Here is a 20,450-nt window from a genome sequence, read left to right as displayed (position 1 = left end):
ATTGAAGTTATTTATGCACAAATCAAAGGCATTCTCTATGAGGAAAAAAAGTGTTTTGTGAGCAATATTCAATAGCAGGCCATATATTTTACATTTCACAACTGAATGAAAGAGTAATGAATATAAGATTATAATTATTATTTATTTACTGAAAAATAATATGATTCAATAGGGAAAATCCCAATCTAAAGATCATTTTTTTTCAGCAAGGTGGCTCCCATAATGTATGTTTATACATTAAAATCATCTAAGATCCCTTGGAAGACATAACAATATAAATATTGTTCAATGATTCCCTAATCATAAATAGTAAGACAAGTCACAAAATGGGAAGTGTATGCTCACCAAATATTTGCCACTTTGATGGAAGAGTTCCAGCACAGAATCCAAGTTGAAGAAGAATTTCTAATAGATTTGGAGGTCCTCCAGATACTTGTGTTTGAGTTTGACATTGATCTGACTGCACGGAGCCCCCAAACTTTGCAGAGGCTCCTTGAAAACATCTCTAACCACTCAAGAGTTTGACTTGATCATCCACACAAGAGATACCAAGTGGATGAAGACTGTTTACCTAGAGTACAAAATGCCTTTGGATGGTTAGCCTAGAGAGCTTGTCCATCAACATGTGTAGGTGGAGCAAAGAATATAAATGGACAATGAGCTCGCCACAGATTTGAACAAGGAGAAGAGGTAGGGTTGAGCTGCCCTTGAAAAATTGCAAATCCTCTCTACTACCCTCAAGTTTCCCAAGAAAGCAAAGGCCCATGTTTTTCAAACCAACATTCTAATAGTATTACTGTATGGCTGTAAGTCACAAAATTTAATAGTCTCTGAAGAATGATAAGTGAACATCAGACAGATGGTAGTGGGAGGGCACACAGCAGGCTGAAACACATGAACAATGAATAACTTTGAAGGAAAACAGGAATAAACCATGTCATCAAGGAATTAATGGTGTGACAGGAAGAAAAGACAGACTGGTCATGTAGAATGTGTGAGGGTTAAAAAAAGACAACCAGGGTACTCCATTGGTACCCTCGCAATGTCAGGAAGACTCAAGGAAGGCCCCTAGCATATTAGGTTAACTGCCCCCATGGGATGTTTATGGGAAGACATAGACAAGAACTGCAGAAGATAAGCCACCATGAAAAGGTTGTGATCCATTTTGTTGGAAGGAACTTTAAAATCAATAAGATCATAAATCCATTCAAGTACTTGAGTATATGTTAACATGGTTTTATGTAGAAAAGATTTCAATATAAGGCAGATCTTTCCTGGACCCCATCCAAGACTTAGCTCTTCATAAACCTACATAAGGGGGTGGTTTCATTTATAAGCTTGTTCCATGTCTCATTATAGCAGGGTTTATTAACAATATGAATAATTCACATTTCTATAGTACTTTAAAATTCACAAAATGAATTCCCCTGAATAAACTATGAAGTGTATAGTGCAAATATTATTATCCCCATTTTATAGATGTGGAAACTGAAGTTCCATAGCATGAAACTAGTGTTACAGATGAGATTCACGGCAGTGTCCCGATTCTTAAGTGCCACTTTCTTGCTGAAATTCCTAAATTATTCAGTTACTCTACAATGTTGCACAGTTGAGATCTCAGGCAAGCATAAATAAATGCACATTCTATATGTATATGTATATGGTACATGGAAATGATTACTTCTGACACTTTGTACCTGCCTTTTATTCCACCAGTACCATTCCCAGTGAAAGCTATCCAAGCCTCCACCAAGACTGATACTCTCCAGGTTTCCTGGTCCTCAGGTTCTGGGAATGTGGATCAATACAGGGTGATGTTACTGGATAATGGGAGAACAGTTCATGACATCAGTGCAGAAAAGCATGTTACGACGCACACTTTTCGTGGACTCACCCCAGGCCATCTCTACAACCTCACAATCATCACTGAAGCAGCGGGGCTACGGAATTACAAATCTAAATTAATCAGGACAGGTAAGTCTGCCCAGACTACTCAAAAACTCATACCAAGGAAGTATGATGACAGTCTCTGATGAATTAACTTAGGAAGTTAAAAACTCATACCAAGAAAGCGTGATGATATCCTCTGATGAATTAACTTAGGAAGTTAAAAGCTCATACCAAGAAAGCATGATGATATTCTCTGATGAATTAACTTAGGAAGGATACCGCAGAATGAAATTGACTAACCCTACTCGAAGCCCCCAAATTCTCTCAATCAACAAATATTTACTAAATATCATTCCTTTCATTGGGTTCCTCCAATGCTCCAATTTCTCCCCTTTCTAATCTATCCTACACATAACAGCCAAATTGATATCCCTGAAGCACAGAAGTAATTCCCATTACTCCTCCTCATCTGAAAACTAGCCTATTTCTGTTCCCTATATGTGATATACCCTTTCCAAACTCCTAGACTTTGTAGACCTTCCTATAATGTTCTCCTTTCTCACCTCAGCTTCTCAGAATCTTCAGATGCCCTTAAGCTTCTAATCAAATGCTTATTCTATACCTTCCTATATCCTCCCCCCTTCCCAGCTCTTAGTCCATACTTACTGAAATTACTTTGTATTTACCTCTCAGTATACCTGATGTTTCCCTTAGTATGTGTCTTGAGTGGAGGAACTATTTTGCTTTTTTCTTTGTAGTCCTAGTTCCTAGTATACAGTAGGCATTAAATAAAGATTTGTTGATTTGCATATCTCTAAAGGCAGGATAAAATTTTAGGTAAAACTTTGTGTTTCTTACATGAATCCATCTAATGTTTCAGCTCTCGTCGAGGTCTCCTCCTCTTCCTGGTCTTTCAGCATCCTTATTTCAGCTTTCAACATCCCCTCCAGAAGTGACCGGGTACTTCATGTTGTTTCTGGGATGACCCAGGGTCCTCCCCTTTTTTTCATCTGGTTTTCACCTAACTCATTGCCCTACTCTCTGAAAATGCCTTTCTTAAATAAATACATATTTTGATTTGAAAAGAAAAAATAAATGCCTATTCTAAGGCAGAAATTCTTAACTTGGGGTCCATGGACCCCCAAAAGGTATATAGATTTCAAGGAACCTGTGAATTTGGTTGAGAAAAAATTACATCTTACTTTTTCCAAACTTTGGTTTCACTTATAATCCTATGTATTTTAGCATATACATTTAAAAACATTCTTCTAAGAAGGGGTCCATAGGCTTTACCAGATTGCCAAAGGGATTCTTGATACAAAAAAAAAAGATTAAGAACCCCTATTTTAAAGAAACCCCCAAGAGATAAAATTACTTAGCAGTAAATAATATAGTTATGGTAGATATATCATGGTAGATTCTTGGATACCATAGCAAGTTGGTGGGAAAGATATTTGGGGGCTGATGGGTGTTTGGGTGCCCCCAATAAATCATGCCACATAAGTATCTCTGCCCATGTACAAAGAAGACATGTTTTTCAATTATTTCAAGAATCTGTGATTTTGTCAATAAACACTGACTCTGATCACAAGGCCTTTGTGAACTGATAAGACAGATTTTGAGCATGTTGTTGTTGTGACAAAAATAAAATTATCACAGTGTAGACAACCTGGTGGATAAGCCTGCGGAAATTTAGGAAGGATGGTTTTCAGTGACAGGCTTATGCTTGAACTGTCAAACTGGAAGAACCAGTTGTGCTCTTTTGACATAGTCTTGGACCCACAAACCCAAGGCATCAAAGTTAGACATTAACAATGGTGTAAGGACACCTATGGAAAATGTAACATAAGCCTTAAAGTTATTTCTATACATTAAGAGGACAAGGTATCTGGAAATCCCTGTCCCATTGGCAAACCAGGATGAAATTATCTTCCTGATTTGTTTCTGTTTTGATTTTAAGATATCAATTAGGTCCAAAAGTATACCACAGATTAAGAAATGGAAGAAAGTAACTGTGAGATTTCACCATATTGCTCTGGAGAAATGACATCACAGCTGTCAAACTCATGAATGAATTTTTAAAATAGATGGTTTATTTTTTAAACCTAACTCTCAATAAGTTAAGTAGGATTTTCTCCATAAGAATGAAGCATTTATTAGTCAGCAAATGCTTATTAAATGTGTCCTACATGCTCAAGCAGGAGAATAAAGTCCACATCCTTGAACTACTATATAATCATGTGTCATTTTTATTTTTATAATAAAATATTAATTAAGATTAATGAGTTAGTTGGATAGAGAAAAACATAAACCATAAAAGACAAATTCTAACTTTTGGATCTCTTCATTCTTGCTAGCCCCGGTGGAAGTCTCAAATCTGATGGTGGCTAATGAAGATAGCTGTATTTCTCTCAAAGTCAAATGGAAAAGACCACCAGGAAACATGGATTATTATAATATCACATTGTCTCATCAAGGGAATGTTCGAGAATTCAGAACTGTAGAAGCATGGGTGACTGAAGTCCGCTTTGAAGGTTTGACCCCAGGACGCCTATATCAGGTTACTGTCTCTACCATCAGTGGTGAACTCTCTGCTAAGAAAACAGCAATGGGGAGAACAGGTAAACTTTGAGCTTCAAAAACGGAATTTGATTACCTATTTTTTATCAGACCTGGTTACTATTTTGGAAGGTAAGTTAATTTTCCATGCCATAGAAAAAGTATATATTTAAGCCAGGTTTTAATGTTCAGAGAAAAGTGGAAGATTATATCATCTATCTGAATAATTTAAGAAAACTGGCTTGGGTCTTGAATTATCAAGATGATTTCTCGTCCCTTTTGGGCTGCAAAGATGTGGCTTTTTAATTAATTGGGTTTTTTTAATTATACATTTTTAACAATGTCATTTCCTCACTACTGGAGATAAGATAATGAACGGAGACATCAAGATTGGTTGCTGCAGTGGTTTCAATAAATTATTGAATGCCCCTGGGAGTCAAGAAGGAAAGAACTTTTAATGACCACAAGCATTCAGGATCTTCTCCATAAGATGCCATCTTTGGCAATAGACCCATGCCAGAAATAATGCTCGTATGGTTTTAGGGGCCAGGATTTGATCAGTAATGAACATTTCACTGGATGATAACCAATGTTGCAGTAATATTCTCCTAGAGTTGAGGACTTAGAATTAGGAAGACATGGTTCAGATCTTCAGACACCATCTGGTCAAGCCACTCGTAACCTTTGTGTCTGTCAATCAACTCCCTAGTACTTACCTACTAAGTCAGGGATCTGCATTGATAAAAGGAGTTACCACAGATTCCATCCCTAAAACTACAGATCATTTGCATATTCAATTACAAGAGTTGATAAAGAATAAGTTTCTTAAGCATTGAATTTTCTAAAACAAGGAATTTTCTGTATGGAGAACTATTCTACATTGACTTACAATCCATTAACAGGAGAAAAACATTAAAAATTTAATACTATTTTATATATTGTTTTTTATTTTACATTATACCTCCATTTTATAGTATTTTTATTTTATATTTCTATATTATTTTTATATTATTCCAGCAATGTTTTGTACTTTTATCCCTCTCCCAAATGGATTCCTTGCTTATTTTTTTTCTCCTTTCATATTTCAGTTCCTGAGAAAGTTACAAAGCTGAAGCCAATCAGTAATGGTTGGATGAGATCTCTAAGAGTCGGCTGGTTGCCTCCTACTGGAGACTGGGAGTTGTACCGCATTGTACTGTTCAATGGTTCTTCAGTCCTACTCAACACTACAGTGGGGAAAGACGCAAAGGTCTTTGACTTCCATGACCTAGGGCTCATACCTGGAAGACAGTATGAGGTAGAGGTCACTGTTGAGAGTGGAGGCCTAAAGAACACCGCTCGCTGCCAAGGTCGAACAAGTAAGCAATGACGGGGAAGTTCTCCAGACATGGAATACAATGAAAAATGATCAGATTTCCTAAATCAGGCCTGGGCAAAAGGGAAAAACTGTAACAAGTTCATTGATTTAGTGCCCTTCTGAGAAGAGTGGCAAGATGATAGAGGCAACTACCTGGCTACCAGTCATTCTTTCTGATGCCCACTATGGAAGGCTGTTCAAAGTTATTTTCAATATTTCACAGGACAACGATGTTTGGGGCACATATCACCCTCCCACCCCCACCTCCAACCAGATGACTTAGAAATCCAAAGGATAAAAAGAACATATAAGCATATTGACTTACTTCACAGATTTTTTCCTCAAGGCCACATTCAAATATATAATGCAGGTTGAAGTATCCTACTTATATTTGCATTTCAAATGTGTGTGACTTAGGTATAAATTCTACATTTCTATCCAGACCTCAGGGACACCTAGGTAGCACAATGGATAGTGTCAGGGAGACTCGTCTTCCTATGTTCAAATCCGACTTCAGACCCTTACTTGCTGTGTGACCCTGGCCAAGTCACTTAACCCTGCTTGCCTCAGTTTTCTTCTCTGTATAATGAACTGGAAAAGGAAATGGCAAACCACTCTAGTATCTCTGCTAAGAAAACCCCAGATGAGGTCACAAGTGTCCAAAATGACTTAAATGACTATCCAACAACAAAGGCTTATGCTTTCGCTTAAGATCAAACCCATTCTAGCTTCCTGAATTGGAATATTCTTGTGGCTAGAAGAGAACAGTCACTTCTCATCACCAACATGGTTATCCTTTGCTTTTCCCACAGCCCCCCAGCCTGTTGTGCAGCTCCGAGTAAAGCACGCCAATGAATCCTCTCTGAGCGTCATGTGGTTAACCCCTGTAGCAGAATGGGACAAATATGTCATTTCACTAGCAGACAGGGATCTCATACTCATCCACAAGGCACTGTCCAAAGAAGCCAAAGAATTCACTTTCACAGACCTGGTGCCTGGAAGAAAGTATGTCGCTACAGTCACCAGCATCAGTGGAGATTTGAGGAATTCAACGTGGGTAGAAGGACGAACAGGTATTTTTCTCCAATATCTTTTAATTCAATCCAGAGAAAACCAAAGGCCACACTCTTTTTTTGCCTTTGAGGGATCTAAAGCCCAATGATGTATGTGCTATATACCAATTAGGTATCCTGTTGATCAAGCAATACAAGATACAAGTTCATCTTATAAAGATTTGGGGGTCTTCGTGGATTGTGGGTCAATGGCACTCAAAGGTGTGATATGATAGCCAGTGTCTAGGCCCAAGAATGTGACATCACTGGAGCCTGTCCTGATCAGAACTCTTTTGCATAAGGCTGCATCCAATTCCAGGTGCCACATTTTAGGAAAGTATCAATAATCTAGAGGGTAGCAATCAGGGTGGTGAAGAGACTTTAAATTGTGCCGTTTGAGAATCAGTTGAAGGAAATTTGGTCGTTTATTCTGGAGAAGAGAAAACTTAGCAGACATTGCAGCTTTCATGTAGAATGGACACAAGGCTTTTATTTGGTTCCAAAAGTCATTATTGGGCAGCTAGGTGGAAGAGTGGATAGAACACCAGGTCTGAAGTCAGGAAGACTCATCTTCCTGAGTTCAAATCTAACATCAGACACTTACTAACTGTTTGACCCTGGGCAAGTCACTTAGCTCTTTTTGTCTCAGTTTCCTCATCTGTAAAATGAGCCAAAGAAGGATATGGCAAACCAATCCATTATCTTTGCCAAGGAAACCCCAAATGGGGTGATGAATAGTAAGACATGATTGAAAAAAACAACCAAACACCAACAAAGGTCATTATCAGGAGCCACTAATAAAAGTTGCAAAAGGGCAAATTTGGTCTTTTTAATTTTTTAAATTTAATTCAGTTTTATTTTATTTTTCGGTCTGTATTCTCTCCCTTCCATCTTCCCCTTCTCTCCCTAACTACTCAATGAGAAAGCAAGAAAAACAAAACCCATTGCAAACATGTATAGTAAAGCAAACCATTCCTGAATGGGCCATGTCATATATGTATATATTGTATATGTGTGTTCACACCTCAGTATGTATCTCTCTACCAACAGGCAGATGGCATGTACCATCATTAGCCCTCGGAAATCCTGATTGGCTATCGATATTGATCAGAGTTCTTAAGTCTTGCAAAGTAGTTTGTCTTTCGTATAAATCATTCTCCTGATTCTGTTCATTCCACTTTACCTCAGTCAAATCTAGTCTTGATGTAAGGAATTTTTTTCTAGGAATTACAACTATTCAACAGTGAAAGAAATTACCTCAAGAGGCAATGAGTTTCCCCTCACTGGAGGTCTTTAGGTAAAACTTGAATGACCACTTGTTGGAAATGTTGTAGAAGGCGATGTTGAGGGGCGGCCAGGTAGCACAGAGAGTAAGAGCACCGGCCCCAGAGTCGAGATGACCTGGGATCAAATCCGGGCTCTGATACTTAGCACCACACCCAGAAATAAATGGCCATGTAACCTTGAGCAAGTTACTTAACCCCAATTGCTTTAAAAAAAAAAAGAAAAGAAGGCAATGTTGGTCAGGTACAAGTGGACTAGACTAGATGGCCAGTAAGGCTCCTTCCTATTCTGTGGCTCTGTTCATCATCTCTGGTGCTGGCTTCACAGCAAACCAACTGTGCTAACTGAAATAAGTCATTTATTCTCACTGGACCTCCAGTTTCCTCATCTATTCAATGAAAGAGTTTTATTATCCAATGTATAAGGTTCATTCTTTTTTTTTTTAAAAAGCAATCAGGGTTAAGTAACTTGCTCAAGGTTACATGGCCATGTGTTTCTGGATAAGGTTCATTCTTGCTCTAAAACTTCTAAGATTCTATGGTAGACTCTACCATAGAGTTGAACTGTAGTTTCTTGAATTAAAAAAACATTTTCATCGAGGTTCCTTCCACCATCAGTTCACAGGACCACAGATTTATCACTATCAGGGACCTTGGAGACTCCAACCCACTCATTTTTACAGATGAGGAAACAGACTCAGACGTGCTGAGTGATTGCCAGTATCACACAGTTGTGAATGTCTGAGGCAGGATTTGAATCCAGGTCTTGCTACTGTATAAATTAAATAGGTTAAATTCTATCAAATGTATAGATTTTCACTTTGGAAGTAGAGATCCAGATCACTTATTTGAGGAAGAGTCTAGGATTTTTAAGAAAATATTTGTGCTGCTTTTTACACAATGGTATTCCTCTTATAAACATTCTACCAAGGCTCCTTGTCTTTGGAAAGGAGTGTGCCAAGATGCCAATCCATTTCCATCTCATATAGGAAGGATGTTTATTGATAGGTGCTAATTAATAGAATAGGAACATAGAGTTAGAGAGATGTTATGAGCTTATGATAACTGTCAGCTCTCTTTTAGGTGTGGCCTAGCATGGCAGCAACTAGCCCACATACCAAAGAAACATTTTCTTTTTTTGTTGTTTCTTTTTTTTTGGCTTTTGGGAGGGCAATTGGGGTTAAATGACCTGCCCAAGGTCACACAGCTAGTTTTTGTGTTAAGTGTCTGAGGCCGGATTTGAACTCACGTCCTCCTGACTCCAGGGTCGGTGCTCTATTCACTGCGCCACCTAGCCGCCCCCATAGAAATATTTTCTATCACACCATAGGTTGCTGATGTAAACAATAACTCCTGGGGACAGCTAGATGGCTCAGTGTATAGAACATTGGCCCTGGAGTGAGGAGGACCTGAGTTCAAATTTTACCTCAAACACTTACTAGCTGTGTGACCCTAGGCAAGTCACTTAACCCTGATTACCTCAAAGAAAAAAAACCAACCAATAATTCCTTAGATGAAGAGAGTCTTCCATCTTTCATATGGGGAGAACTTCATTCATTTTGGTTCATAACACAGCTCTGAGTGGTTATGAGTTCTAATGTGACAAGAAATACCACTCTCTCTACTCAAATCATCATGTCTATACCTGACTGTTTATGTGTTGTACCCCTCCCCCCCAAGATTACATTAATTCCTTGGGAGCAGGGTTGCTTTCTGTTTTTTTTTTCTTTGCATCCCCAGGGTCTTCTACAGTGCTTTGTAAATAGCAGGTGCCTAACAAATGCTTTTTTAGATTGAATTGGGTTGTTGGGTTGTGGAGGTTTGCTCAAAAGTGGTAGCCTTTCACTACTTCAGTTCTGTTTGTAATTTTAAATCACTCATGTGCATGCTAGATTTTGAATCTTAAATCATTTTGATTTCACCTAATATAAGTAACATTTAGAAGCAGAAGAGCCTTCTGTGTCAGAGCCGGCTTTCCATATGCCACAGGAAGTGAAGCTAGGATTCTAGAGCAAAGAATTTATTTTTAGTGCTTTTAAGTTTGTCTCCAATTTTGACTCATTTTTGTTGTTGCTGGATTTCCTTGGGGATGACTAACATTTATTTTGCCTTCTCTTTGTTCTGTGGCATATTTTTGTTTGTTTCAGTGCCTGCCCAGGTGACCAGCTTGAATGTGTTCAATCAAGGGACAACCAATAGTTTATTCACCAACTGGACCAGAGCACAAGGAGATATTGAATTCTACCAAGTCTTACTAATTCATGAAAATGTTGTTATTAAAAATGAGAGTGTGTCCAGTGAGACCAGTGGCTACAGCTTCCACTCCCTCAAGCCTGGTAGCCTCTATTCGGTAGTGGTTACAACATTCAGTGGAGGGATCTCTTCCCGACAAATGGTGGGAGAGGGACAGACAGGTAAGAGAAGGAAAAAAAATGCTTGCGACCTATATAAATCTGAGCTCACAGAATCCAAGAGAAACGATCATAGTAAAGAAACATACTGCTAAAATCTTGAAATTCATCAAAAATACTACCGTTGTCCCACAGTCTCTGAAAAATCATGATGATGATGATGATGATGGTAATGATGATTATGATAGTGATGATTGATGATGATGGTGGTGGTGATGATGGCGATGATGATGACGATGGTGATGGTAATGATGATGGTGATGTTGATGATGATGGTGGTGGTGATGATGGCGATGATGATGATGATGGTGGTGGTAATGATGATGGTGATGTTGATGATGATGGTGGTGGTGATGATGGCGATGATGATGATGATGGTGGTGGTGGTGGTGGTGATGGTGATGATGATGATGATGATGATATCCTTGAGGTGGTACCAAAACTATTCAAGAGAGATCTGTGTACCTTAAAGCAGCTAATTGTCAGTGTGGTGGTGCAGTAGATTGATTTCTGGCCCTGGAATCTGGAAGACCTGAGTTTCAACCCGTCCTTAGATCTCTTTTAGCTGTGTGACCTTGAGCAAGTCACTTGACCTCCATTTGCCTCAGTTTCCTTAACTGTAAAATGGGAAAAATAATAGCACTTACCTCCCAGGATTGTTGGGAGGATCTAATAAGATATTTCTAAAGGACGAAGGGCAACTAAGGATCTCAGAGGATAGAATGCCAAGCTTGGAGCCAGGAAGACTCATCTTCCTGAGTTCAAATCCAGCCCCAGACACTTGCCAGCTGTGTGACCCAGGGCAAGTCATTTGACCTCTGTTTGCCTCAGTTTCCTCATCTGTAAAATGAGCTGGAGGAGGAAAAGGCAGATCATTCTAGTATCTCTGCCAAGAAAACCCCAAGTGGGGTGATAAAGAGTCAGACATGACTGTAAACAACTGAACAGCAAAATAAAGTAGAAGAGGAGGGAAGAGGAATACAGAGTGAATTGACTAAAGCCTTTAAGAAAAGTGCCAGAACCTTTTGTGATGATTTGATAACCACTTGCTGCTGTAAGTAATCCACATCCAGCTTCTCTCCTTTGAACTATTTATGTTCCTACTGTCAGGAGAGTTGGATTTAAATGTCCCCCAATTGCCAAGGTTACACATGTAATGAGATGAAAAGCCCACTCTTAGGAAAAATACTTTCCTGGTTGTTTGGTATTCTTCCATGGCAATAATGTTGAAAGGAAGATTATCTCCATCATATTTGGCCAGAAGTAGTATCAGTAAAATTCAAAATTTGCACACATTTACATATATATTTCTGCACTATTCATAGAATAGAACCAATCTGAGAGATTCAAAATAATGCTTGAATAAGTTAGAGTTTTGTATTCTGGTTTATTTAAAAAAACCCTTTGGGGAGAATTAATTTTCTTACATTTTTAATAATGTATCACATCCAGTTATACTGCATTGACCCTCCTGCCCCCCAACTCCATCTCTGCTTCCCTTCTCTATACAAGTCAGGATATTCTAGGTTTATAAAACTTTAATCACTGTCCTTCAGCCTTTCAAGCATTCTTACAGTCACCACAAAAAGAGATTATCAATTGCTTTGTGAATCATTGACCAGATTCACTTTTTAAAAAAAATTTTTCTTGTTTAATTTGTTTATTTTTAGTTTTCAAAATTTATTTCTGCAAGACTTTGAGTTACAAATTTTCTCCCTGTATTTCCCCTACCCCCCACCCCAGAATAGCAATCCTACTGAATAGCCCTTCCCCCAATCTGCTCTCTCATATCCTCCCCCATCCCCACTTTGACTTTCTAGTAGAGCAAGATGGATTTCTATACCCCAGTGCCTGTAATATCTTATTTCCCAGTTACATGTAAAAAAATATTTTTTTAACATTTGATTTTAAAACTTTGATATCCAAATTCTTTCCCTTCTTTCCTCACCACCCACCCCTACTGGGAGGAAAAGTGATTCAATATAGGTTATACATGTGTACTTACACAAAACATTTCCATAGTAGATGTATTGTGAAAGACTGACTATATTTCCCTCCATTCTATCCTGCCCCCTACTTGTTCTATTTTCTACTTTGACCCTGTCCCTTTTCAAAAGTGTGTGCTTCTAACTACCCCCCCAATCTCTCCTCCCTTCTATCATCCCCCTTCTTATCCCTTTACCCCCTACTTTTCTATAGGATAAGATACCCAATTTAGTGTGAATGTTATTCCCTCCTTAAGCCAAATTCAATGAAAGTAAGGTTGACCCATTCCCATTTGCTTTCCTGTTCTTCCTCTCCATTGTAACAGTTTTCTCTTGCCTCTTTTATATGACATAATTTACCCTAATCTATCTCTCCCTTTATCCTCCCAATAAATTCCCCTCTCACCTCTTAATTTTATTTTTTAGATATCATCCTTTCCTATTCAACTGATCCTGTGCCCTCTGTATGTATACATGTGCATATATACACATACTCACAAATGTATTTATACACACATATACACTCCTATATAAACATATATATGTATGTATGCATATATATACATTTATATTCCCTTCAACTATCCTCATACTGAGAAAAGTCTCATGAGTTACAATTATTGTTTTGCCATGTAGGAATGTAAATAGTTCAACATTAATAAGTTCCTTATGATTTCTTTTCCCTGTTTACTTTCTCATGCCTCTCTTGCTTGAGATTTGAAAGTCTATTTTTAAAAGTAAAATTTTTTACTTTCTCTATTTGAAAGTCAAATTTTCTATTCAGCTCTGGTTTTTTCATCAAGAATGCTTGAAAGTTCTCTATTTCATTGAATAACCATATTTTCTTCTGAAACATTATACTAAGTTTTGTTGGGTAGGTGATTCTTGGTTTTAATCCTAGCTCCTTTGACTTCCACAATATCATATTACAACAAGCCCTTCGATTCCTTAATGTAGAAGCTGCTAGGTCTTGTGTTATCCTGATTGTGTTTCCACAATATTAAAATTGTTTCTTCCTGGCTGCTTGTAGTATTTTCTCCTTGATCTGGGAACTCTAGAATTTGGCTAAAATATTCCTAGGAGTTTTCTTTGGGGGATCTTTTACAAGAGGTAATCAGTGAATTCTTTTAATTTCTATTTTCCCCCTGGTTCTAAAATATCAGGGCAATTTTCCTTGAGAATTTCTTCAAGGACGATTTCTAGGTTCTTTTTTTGATCATGGCTTTCAGGTAGTCCAATAATTTTTAAATTATTGCTCTTGGATCTATTTTCTAGGTAAGTGGTTTTTCCAATGAGATATTTCACATTACCTTCTGTTTTTTTTTCATTTGTTTGGATCTGTTTAATAATATCTTGATTTCTCATAAAGTCATTAGCTTCCATTTGCTCCAATCTAATTTTGAAGGAAATGATTCTCTTCAGTGAGTTTTTGAAATTCCTTTTCCATCTGGCCGATTCAGCTTTTTAAGGCATTCTTCTCCTCACTGGCTTTTTGGGCCTCTTTTGCCATTTGAGTTAGTCTATTTTTTAATGTATTATTTTCTTCAGTCAGGTTGTTGACTCTCTTTGCATGATTTTCTTGCATCATTGTCATTTCTCTTCCCAATTTTTCCTCTACTTCTCTTACTTGATTTTCAAAATACTTCTTGAGCTCCTCCATGGCCTGTGATCAATTCATATTTTTCTTGGAAGCTTTGGTGCAAGAGTTCTGACACTGTTGCTTCCTCCCATTCCATATTTTGATCCTTTTTGTCCTCGAAAAAGGATTCTATGGTCTGTTTGTGCTTCCTCTGCTTGTTCGTCTTGTCAGTCAATTACTTGACTTTTGAGCTCTTTGCCACAGTAGAACTCTGCTTCTAGAGAGGAGAGAGCTATGTCCCAAATCACTGGGGTTTTTGCAAATGTCATCAGATGCATGAGGAGGGCACCCTCTCTACAGACACCACACTGGAAAACTGGTGTTTCTTACCCTAGCACCACCACCCAAGAAAGTGACCCAGATCTAAGCAGATCAAAACAAAAGCAATTACCCTCTGAATGGTTGCTTGGTCCCCCTACGATCTATAGGCCAGGAGCTCCTGAGGCAGCCTCTGCAGTCTCCATGCCTCTGCCACCTCTCACCCTGGGGACAAGAGGCACCAGACATGCCCTTCTTTTCCAACAGAATTCCAGACTGACCTTTTAATTTCTTTTTGGTCTTTATGGGTTGAAAAGTCTGGAAACCTCCATGACTGCTGGTGATTCACTCTCCTGAAGTCTGCTTGGGCCACTGCTGCTTCCCTGGGGTCAAAACCACATGGCTCACTCAGGGCTGGGCTCAGCTCCCAGTGCGCTGTGATGAACCCTTTCTGTTGGCCTTCCAGGCTGCCTTTAGCGGGAGATCTGTTTCTCTCTATCACTTTGTGGGTTCTGTAGCTCTAAAATTTGTTTAGAGTCATATTTTATAGGTATTTGAGCTGGATGTGGGGGGAGGTCACAGAATTCCCTGCTTCTACTCCACCATCTTGGGTCCACCCCCTGTTTTGACCAGATTCATTCTTAAAGACTTCTCAACAACAATATGTCAAGCCCTTATAACATTTGGAAGTGGCTCATTTTCAGGCTGGTACCAGACTTTCCGTTACCTCTACAAGTATTAGGCTAACAATAAGCATTTAAACACAGAACACACTTATTAAAGTGGATAGAGAGCCAGGATTGGAGTCAGAAAGACTCATCTTCCTGAGTTGAAATGTGACCTCGGACTAGGGGCTGGGTAACCCTGGGCAAGTCACTTAATCCTGTTTGCCTCAGTTTCCTCATCTGTAAAATGAGTTGAAGAAGGAGATGGAAATCACACCAGTATCTTTGCCAAGAAAACCTCAAATAGGTTCACAAAGAGTCAGACATGACTGAAAAGACTGAACAACAACAAGAAAGTACAGAAAAGAGACACTTATTCAAGCACTGTTAGGAAATCACTAGTTATAATCCCCCTCTCTGGTAAATTCACAGTCCCAATCAGGTGAGTTTTTTGCTTTTTTTTCTTTTTGGAGGGGGGAAGGTAGCGCAATTGGGGTTAAGTGACTTGCCCAAGGTCACATGGCTAGTAAGTATTAAGTATCTGAGGCCAGATTTGAATTCAGATACTCCTGATTCCAGGGCTGGTGGTCTATTCACTGTGCCACCTAACCACCCCCATTTTTTTCTTGAGCACTTCTCTTAAGAATCCCAGTACTGATTCAATATATTTGTCTCCCTGTCACCTAATTTCTTATCCTGTCTTCACACTTCCTTTCTCCTATACTCTTAAGCCTTTGTCCTCATCTCTCATCTTGTTCCTTTAATTCATCCATACTCCACATGGCTCCCATAGTGCAATCCAGGTGTGGGGAACCTTCAGCCTTGAGGCCACATATGGCCCTTTAGGTCCTCAAGTGCAGCCCTTTGACTAAACTCAAACTTCACTGAACAAATTCCCTTAATAAAAGGATTTGTTCCATAAAACTTGGACTCAGTCAGAAGGCCACATGTGGACTCAAGGCTGCAGTTTCCCCACCCCTGTCACTCTGGGCATTCCCTTTGCTCCAATCTGTACCTGGCATCTGTTTCTGGTGCCTCTATCTTTCACTATAGCTCTCCATAACCCTTACACCTTTTCCAGAATGGACACAAAGACCACATTCCTTCTGCATAGTCACAGTACAAAAGCATGACCTGCCCTCCCTTGTGGCTGACTCTCATTGAAATCACTTCTCAGAACTTTTCATGGACACACACCCTAGTATCTCTGCTTTTTTCAGTCCCTTATGTGGGAGAAATGAAGATCAGCCAAATCATTTCATAACTATTACAGTCAATCTTGGCATGACAGCAACACATATATTGAAAATATATCCCAGCCCTAAGAATATAAACAACATATTCTTTTTTTTAATTTAATGTTTTTTCTTCAATTATGTGGAAAAACAATTTTTCACATTTGTTTAAAAAATGTGCACTCCAAATTCTTTCCCTCAATCCCTCCCTTACCCCTTCATTGAGAAGGCAAGCAATTTTATATGGGTTATACATGTGCAGTCATGCAAAGCATATTTCCATGTTAGTCATGTTCTAAAAGATAACACAGAACCAAAAAAAACCCCAGAAAAGTAAAGTTTTTAAAAAGTATGTTTTGATATGCATCCAGACTCTACCAATTCTTTTTCTGGAGGTGGATAGCATTTTTCATTATAAATCCTTCAGAACCATCTTGGGTCATTGTATTGCTGAGAACAGCCAAGTTATTCGCAGTTGATCATCATACAATATTACTGTTGCTGTGTATACAGTGTTTTCCTGGTTCGGTTCATCTCACTTAAGCAACATATTCTTGATGAATCAAATGAGTAACTATTAACTCTCCCAAGAGATTAAACCAAGCCAATTCAGAATATTTTGTCTCTAGTCAGAAGTAGACTCAATCATTTACACCCAGGCATTTAATCCAATGGTCTTTGCACAGTTTACAACACATGGCACCATGGATTCCACACCTTTTCTTTTTTTCTTTTTTTAGTTTTTAGAGGGGGGAAGGCAAGGCAATTGGGGTAAAGCAACTTGCCCAATGTCACATAGCTAGTAAGTGTGTCAAGTGTCTGAGGCCAGATTTGAAATCAGGTCCTCCTGATTCCAGGGCCTATGCTCTACTCACTGTGCCACCCAGCCTTCCCCACCCCTTTCCTTCAAACCCTCTCTTTCCTCAGCTTCCAGGACATCATACTTTGCTGAGTGGAAAAAAAGCCCAGGCTGTGATTCAGAAGAACCACCTTCTAATTCCAGCTCTATGATCTTGGACAAGTCATTTCTAGAGCCAAGTTCCGAATACCCTGCCTCACCCTAAACACTACACATCTACTGATGTATTTGTCAATATTGTATTTGCTTTTTTTGGTAGGTTGTCATACTATTGACTTATATTGAGATTTCAGTTAACAAAAACCTTCAGGCCTATTTCATAGCAACTATTTTAAGTCAGGCACCTCCATTTCATACTAGTGCAAATGATTGTTTTAAGCTTTATTGATGAACTTCTTATTTATCCCTATTATAATTCACATTGTCACTTTAATTCTGTTTCCCCATCCTTTTAGGAGCTTTCAAACCTTGATTCTCTTACTCAACACATTTTCTCTTCCTCCCATCTTTCTATCATTGGCAAGTTATTCATGAAACTATAGGATCAAGGATTTAGAATCAGAAGCAGGCTCAGAGGCCACTCAGCCCAGCTCCATCATTTTACAGATAAGGAAACTGAGGAATGTAGTGGTGATGTCACTTGCACAGGGGTATAAAAGTAGTTATTGCCATATCATGCAACATATTCTATCCACCTTATTTTCCATTCACAATTGTTCTCAGTAATGTCTTTTACGATACTTCATGTGTAAGAATCACCAACGGTGATATTGCATAGCCTATTGATACCAACCATGCATTTTTCCACTTGTGAGGAAGACAAAGATGAAATAAAATCCAATTCTGATGCCTGAGAGTAAAAGAAGGCCAATTAGAATGTGATACATGAAAAGGAATCCTAGAGTGTTAGGAAAAGTCATTTACACAAAAATAGATATAGAAATAGATATTGACATCATCAATGACATTTCATGTATACATTCCTTCCTGCATCACAAGAGAAGATAGGACACCCTTATCTATTTAAGTTGTAAAACTGTGTGTTCATTTCCCAACATCTCATAACTCAAAGCAGCTCAAACAACTATCTGTATACGTTGATATTAGGCCTAAGGAGCAAAGTAGACTAATTTCTCTGAAAGCAAACAACCCATAGAAAAATCATTAATAAGGGTCTATTTTGTAACTTTTGGGGGGAAAATGCAAACATTTCTTAGATAGTTAACTGTGGTGTAGTGGATAGACAGTTGGCCTTTGAATAAAAGACCTATGTTCAAGTTGTACCTAGGCAATAGTGTCCTTTTAACAACCGGCTCTTGGGGGAGGGGGATATATGTTCAATACATTTTAAAATTTGATTTTCATCACTAATGTTTTCTCCATTACTTTCTCATATCTGAATGATCAACAAAGCAATAAATCAAGCCCTGATTTGCATTTGCTGATTTCTGAAGTATAAATACTCATGCTGAAAATGTAGCAGTAGAAACTCTCAAAATGGTACCAGATGCTTGTACCTAGGGCACATACTGACTGTGTGACCCTGGGAAAGTCACTTAACCTCTCTAGGCCTCAGTGTTCTCATCTATAAAATGAAAGAATTGGAATTTGTGACCTCTTCCAAGGTCCCTTCCAACTCTATATCTATGGTAATATGGCCCTTGGCACTGACTGAGTGACCCTGGATAAGTTACTTAGCCTTAGTGCTCTGGGTAACTCACTAAGACTCTAAATTGCAGAGAAAAATGCCAGCCTGTATTGGTACAGGGAGTTCTCTCATCTAATATTAATGAAATTAGAAATCCAGTCCCCAATTCCTATAAACACTTGTTGCTTGAATTGACACCTTTGTATTACGATAATGACCGTTTCATTTTCTGTGAATATAAAAAACATCCAGATTCTTTCTGAGAAATACAAGTCTGTTATTCAAATATGCTTGTGGAAATTGAAACCGGCATTTTTCTAACGGGCAATGATGCCCACAATAAACTAGGGATACTCTGGTGAAACAAATGATTGACAATATTCTGTCAATATCTGTTGACCATGGGCTTATAGCTGGGACTGTAATTACATCATCTGATAAGAATCAGCCCTTGTTTATAAATACAAATAAGGAACTACCATGCATTACTAGCATCCCACGTATACGATTTTCGACTTCCTTCCTACCACTAGGGGGCAGGAGATGCTTTTGTGATGGGTCTCAATGGGCTCCATAGCACTGAGGATTACTGATCCCTCCCTAATGATGGATTACCAGAGACCATGAACTTCACTGTGCACTGATGTGGGAGGGTTTTGAGAAAAGCCATTCAGTTCTTCACACTTTACCACAGACAACATTTTCATGTTAGCGATTATCTTGGTTTGCTAAACTGTTCCCTTATCAGCAAAGCAGATTTCTACAAAAAAAAAAAATAAAATAAAAAAAATTTTAAAAAATACTCTATTCTTAGAATACTTTAAAGCAGAAGCAGAAAAATATCCACCCCATTTAAAAAATGGCAGAAGTGACAGTATTTTATTTACACAGTGGGAGTATATCTGTATGGATAGTGTTCTATACATACAGTCAGAAAGATTTTAGTTCAAATCCGATCTCAGACACTTAACTAGCTACGTAACTCTGGGTTTTCCCACATTACCTTTGCCTGCCTCAGTTTCCTCATCTGTAAAATGGGGATAATAATAGTACCCACTTTTCAGGGTTGTCTTGAGGATCAAATAAAATGTTTGTTAAAAGCTTGGCAAACCTTCAGGTGGTATATAAATGCTAGCTATTATTAAGGATTCCTGGGCTTTATCTGACTTGACCTTGTGATTGATGTAAAGAACTCCAGTGTTCTAAAAGATAATGTGGAATCTTAACTTTTCCTTGAATTCTTATGTGATCAGATTAGATGCCAGGAATTGCTGTTGTTTGACGACAATGACATATCACTGATCATTCTCTGCTCTCTCTCTCTCTTTTGTCCCAGTCCCTGCTAGTGTTAGTGGAGTAACGCTGAATAATTCTGGTCGGAGTGATTACCTCAGCATTTCTTGGCTACCAGCTCCTGGAGATGTAGATAGCTACTCTGTGACCCTCTCTCACGGTGATAAGATTGTCCAGTCTCTTGCTATTGCAAAATCCACCAGCGAATGCTCCTTCAATTCCCTCACTCCTGGCCGACTGTTCAACGTGACTATAACAACAAGAAGTGGCAAATATGAGAACTATTCCTTCAGCCAGGAGCGCACAGGTGAGAATG

At 38.6% G+C, this 20,450-nt stretch overlaps 1 protein-coding gene across 1 annotated transcript in view; it reads left to right on the top strand.

The window, feature by feature from the left end:
* Positions 1-20,450, top strand: part of PTPRB (protein tyrosine phosphatase receptor type B) — a 156,599-nt gene that overhangs the window by 70,645 nt on the left and 65,504 nt on the right. Inside the window, exons 6-11 of the mRNA XM_069082158.1 lie at positions 1,717-1,974; positions 4,248-4,511; positions 5,538-5,807; positions 6,619-6,879; positions 10,289-10,555; positions 20,178-20,441. Coding sequence (XP_068938259.1) covers positions 1,717-1,974; positions 4,248-4,511; positions 5,538-5,807; positions 6,619-6,879; positions 10,289-10,555; positions 20,178-20,441 — 1,584 coding nt within the window. The remainder of the gene's footprint in view (positions 1-1,716; positions 1,975-4,247; positions 4,512-5,537; positions 5,808-6,618; positions 6,880-10,288; positions 10,556-20,177; positions 20,442-20,450) is intronic.

The sequence above is a fragment of the Petaurus breviceps genome, unplaced genomic scaffold (genome assembly GCF_028583685.1).
Source record: "Petaurus breviceps papuanus isolate PSGF00001 unplaced genomic scaffold, PetGlider_PUasm1.0 156, whole genome shotgun sequence".
NCBI lineage: Eukaryota > Metazoa > Chordata > Mammalia > Diprotodontia > Petauridae > Petaurus > Petaurus breviceps.
This window is presented reverse-complemented; position numbering and strand designations above follow the sequence as displayed.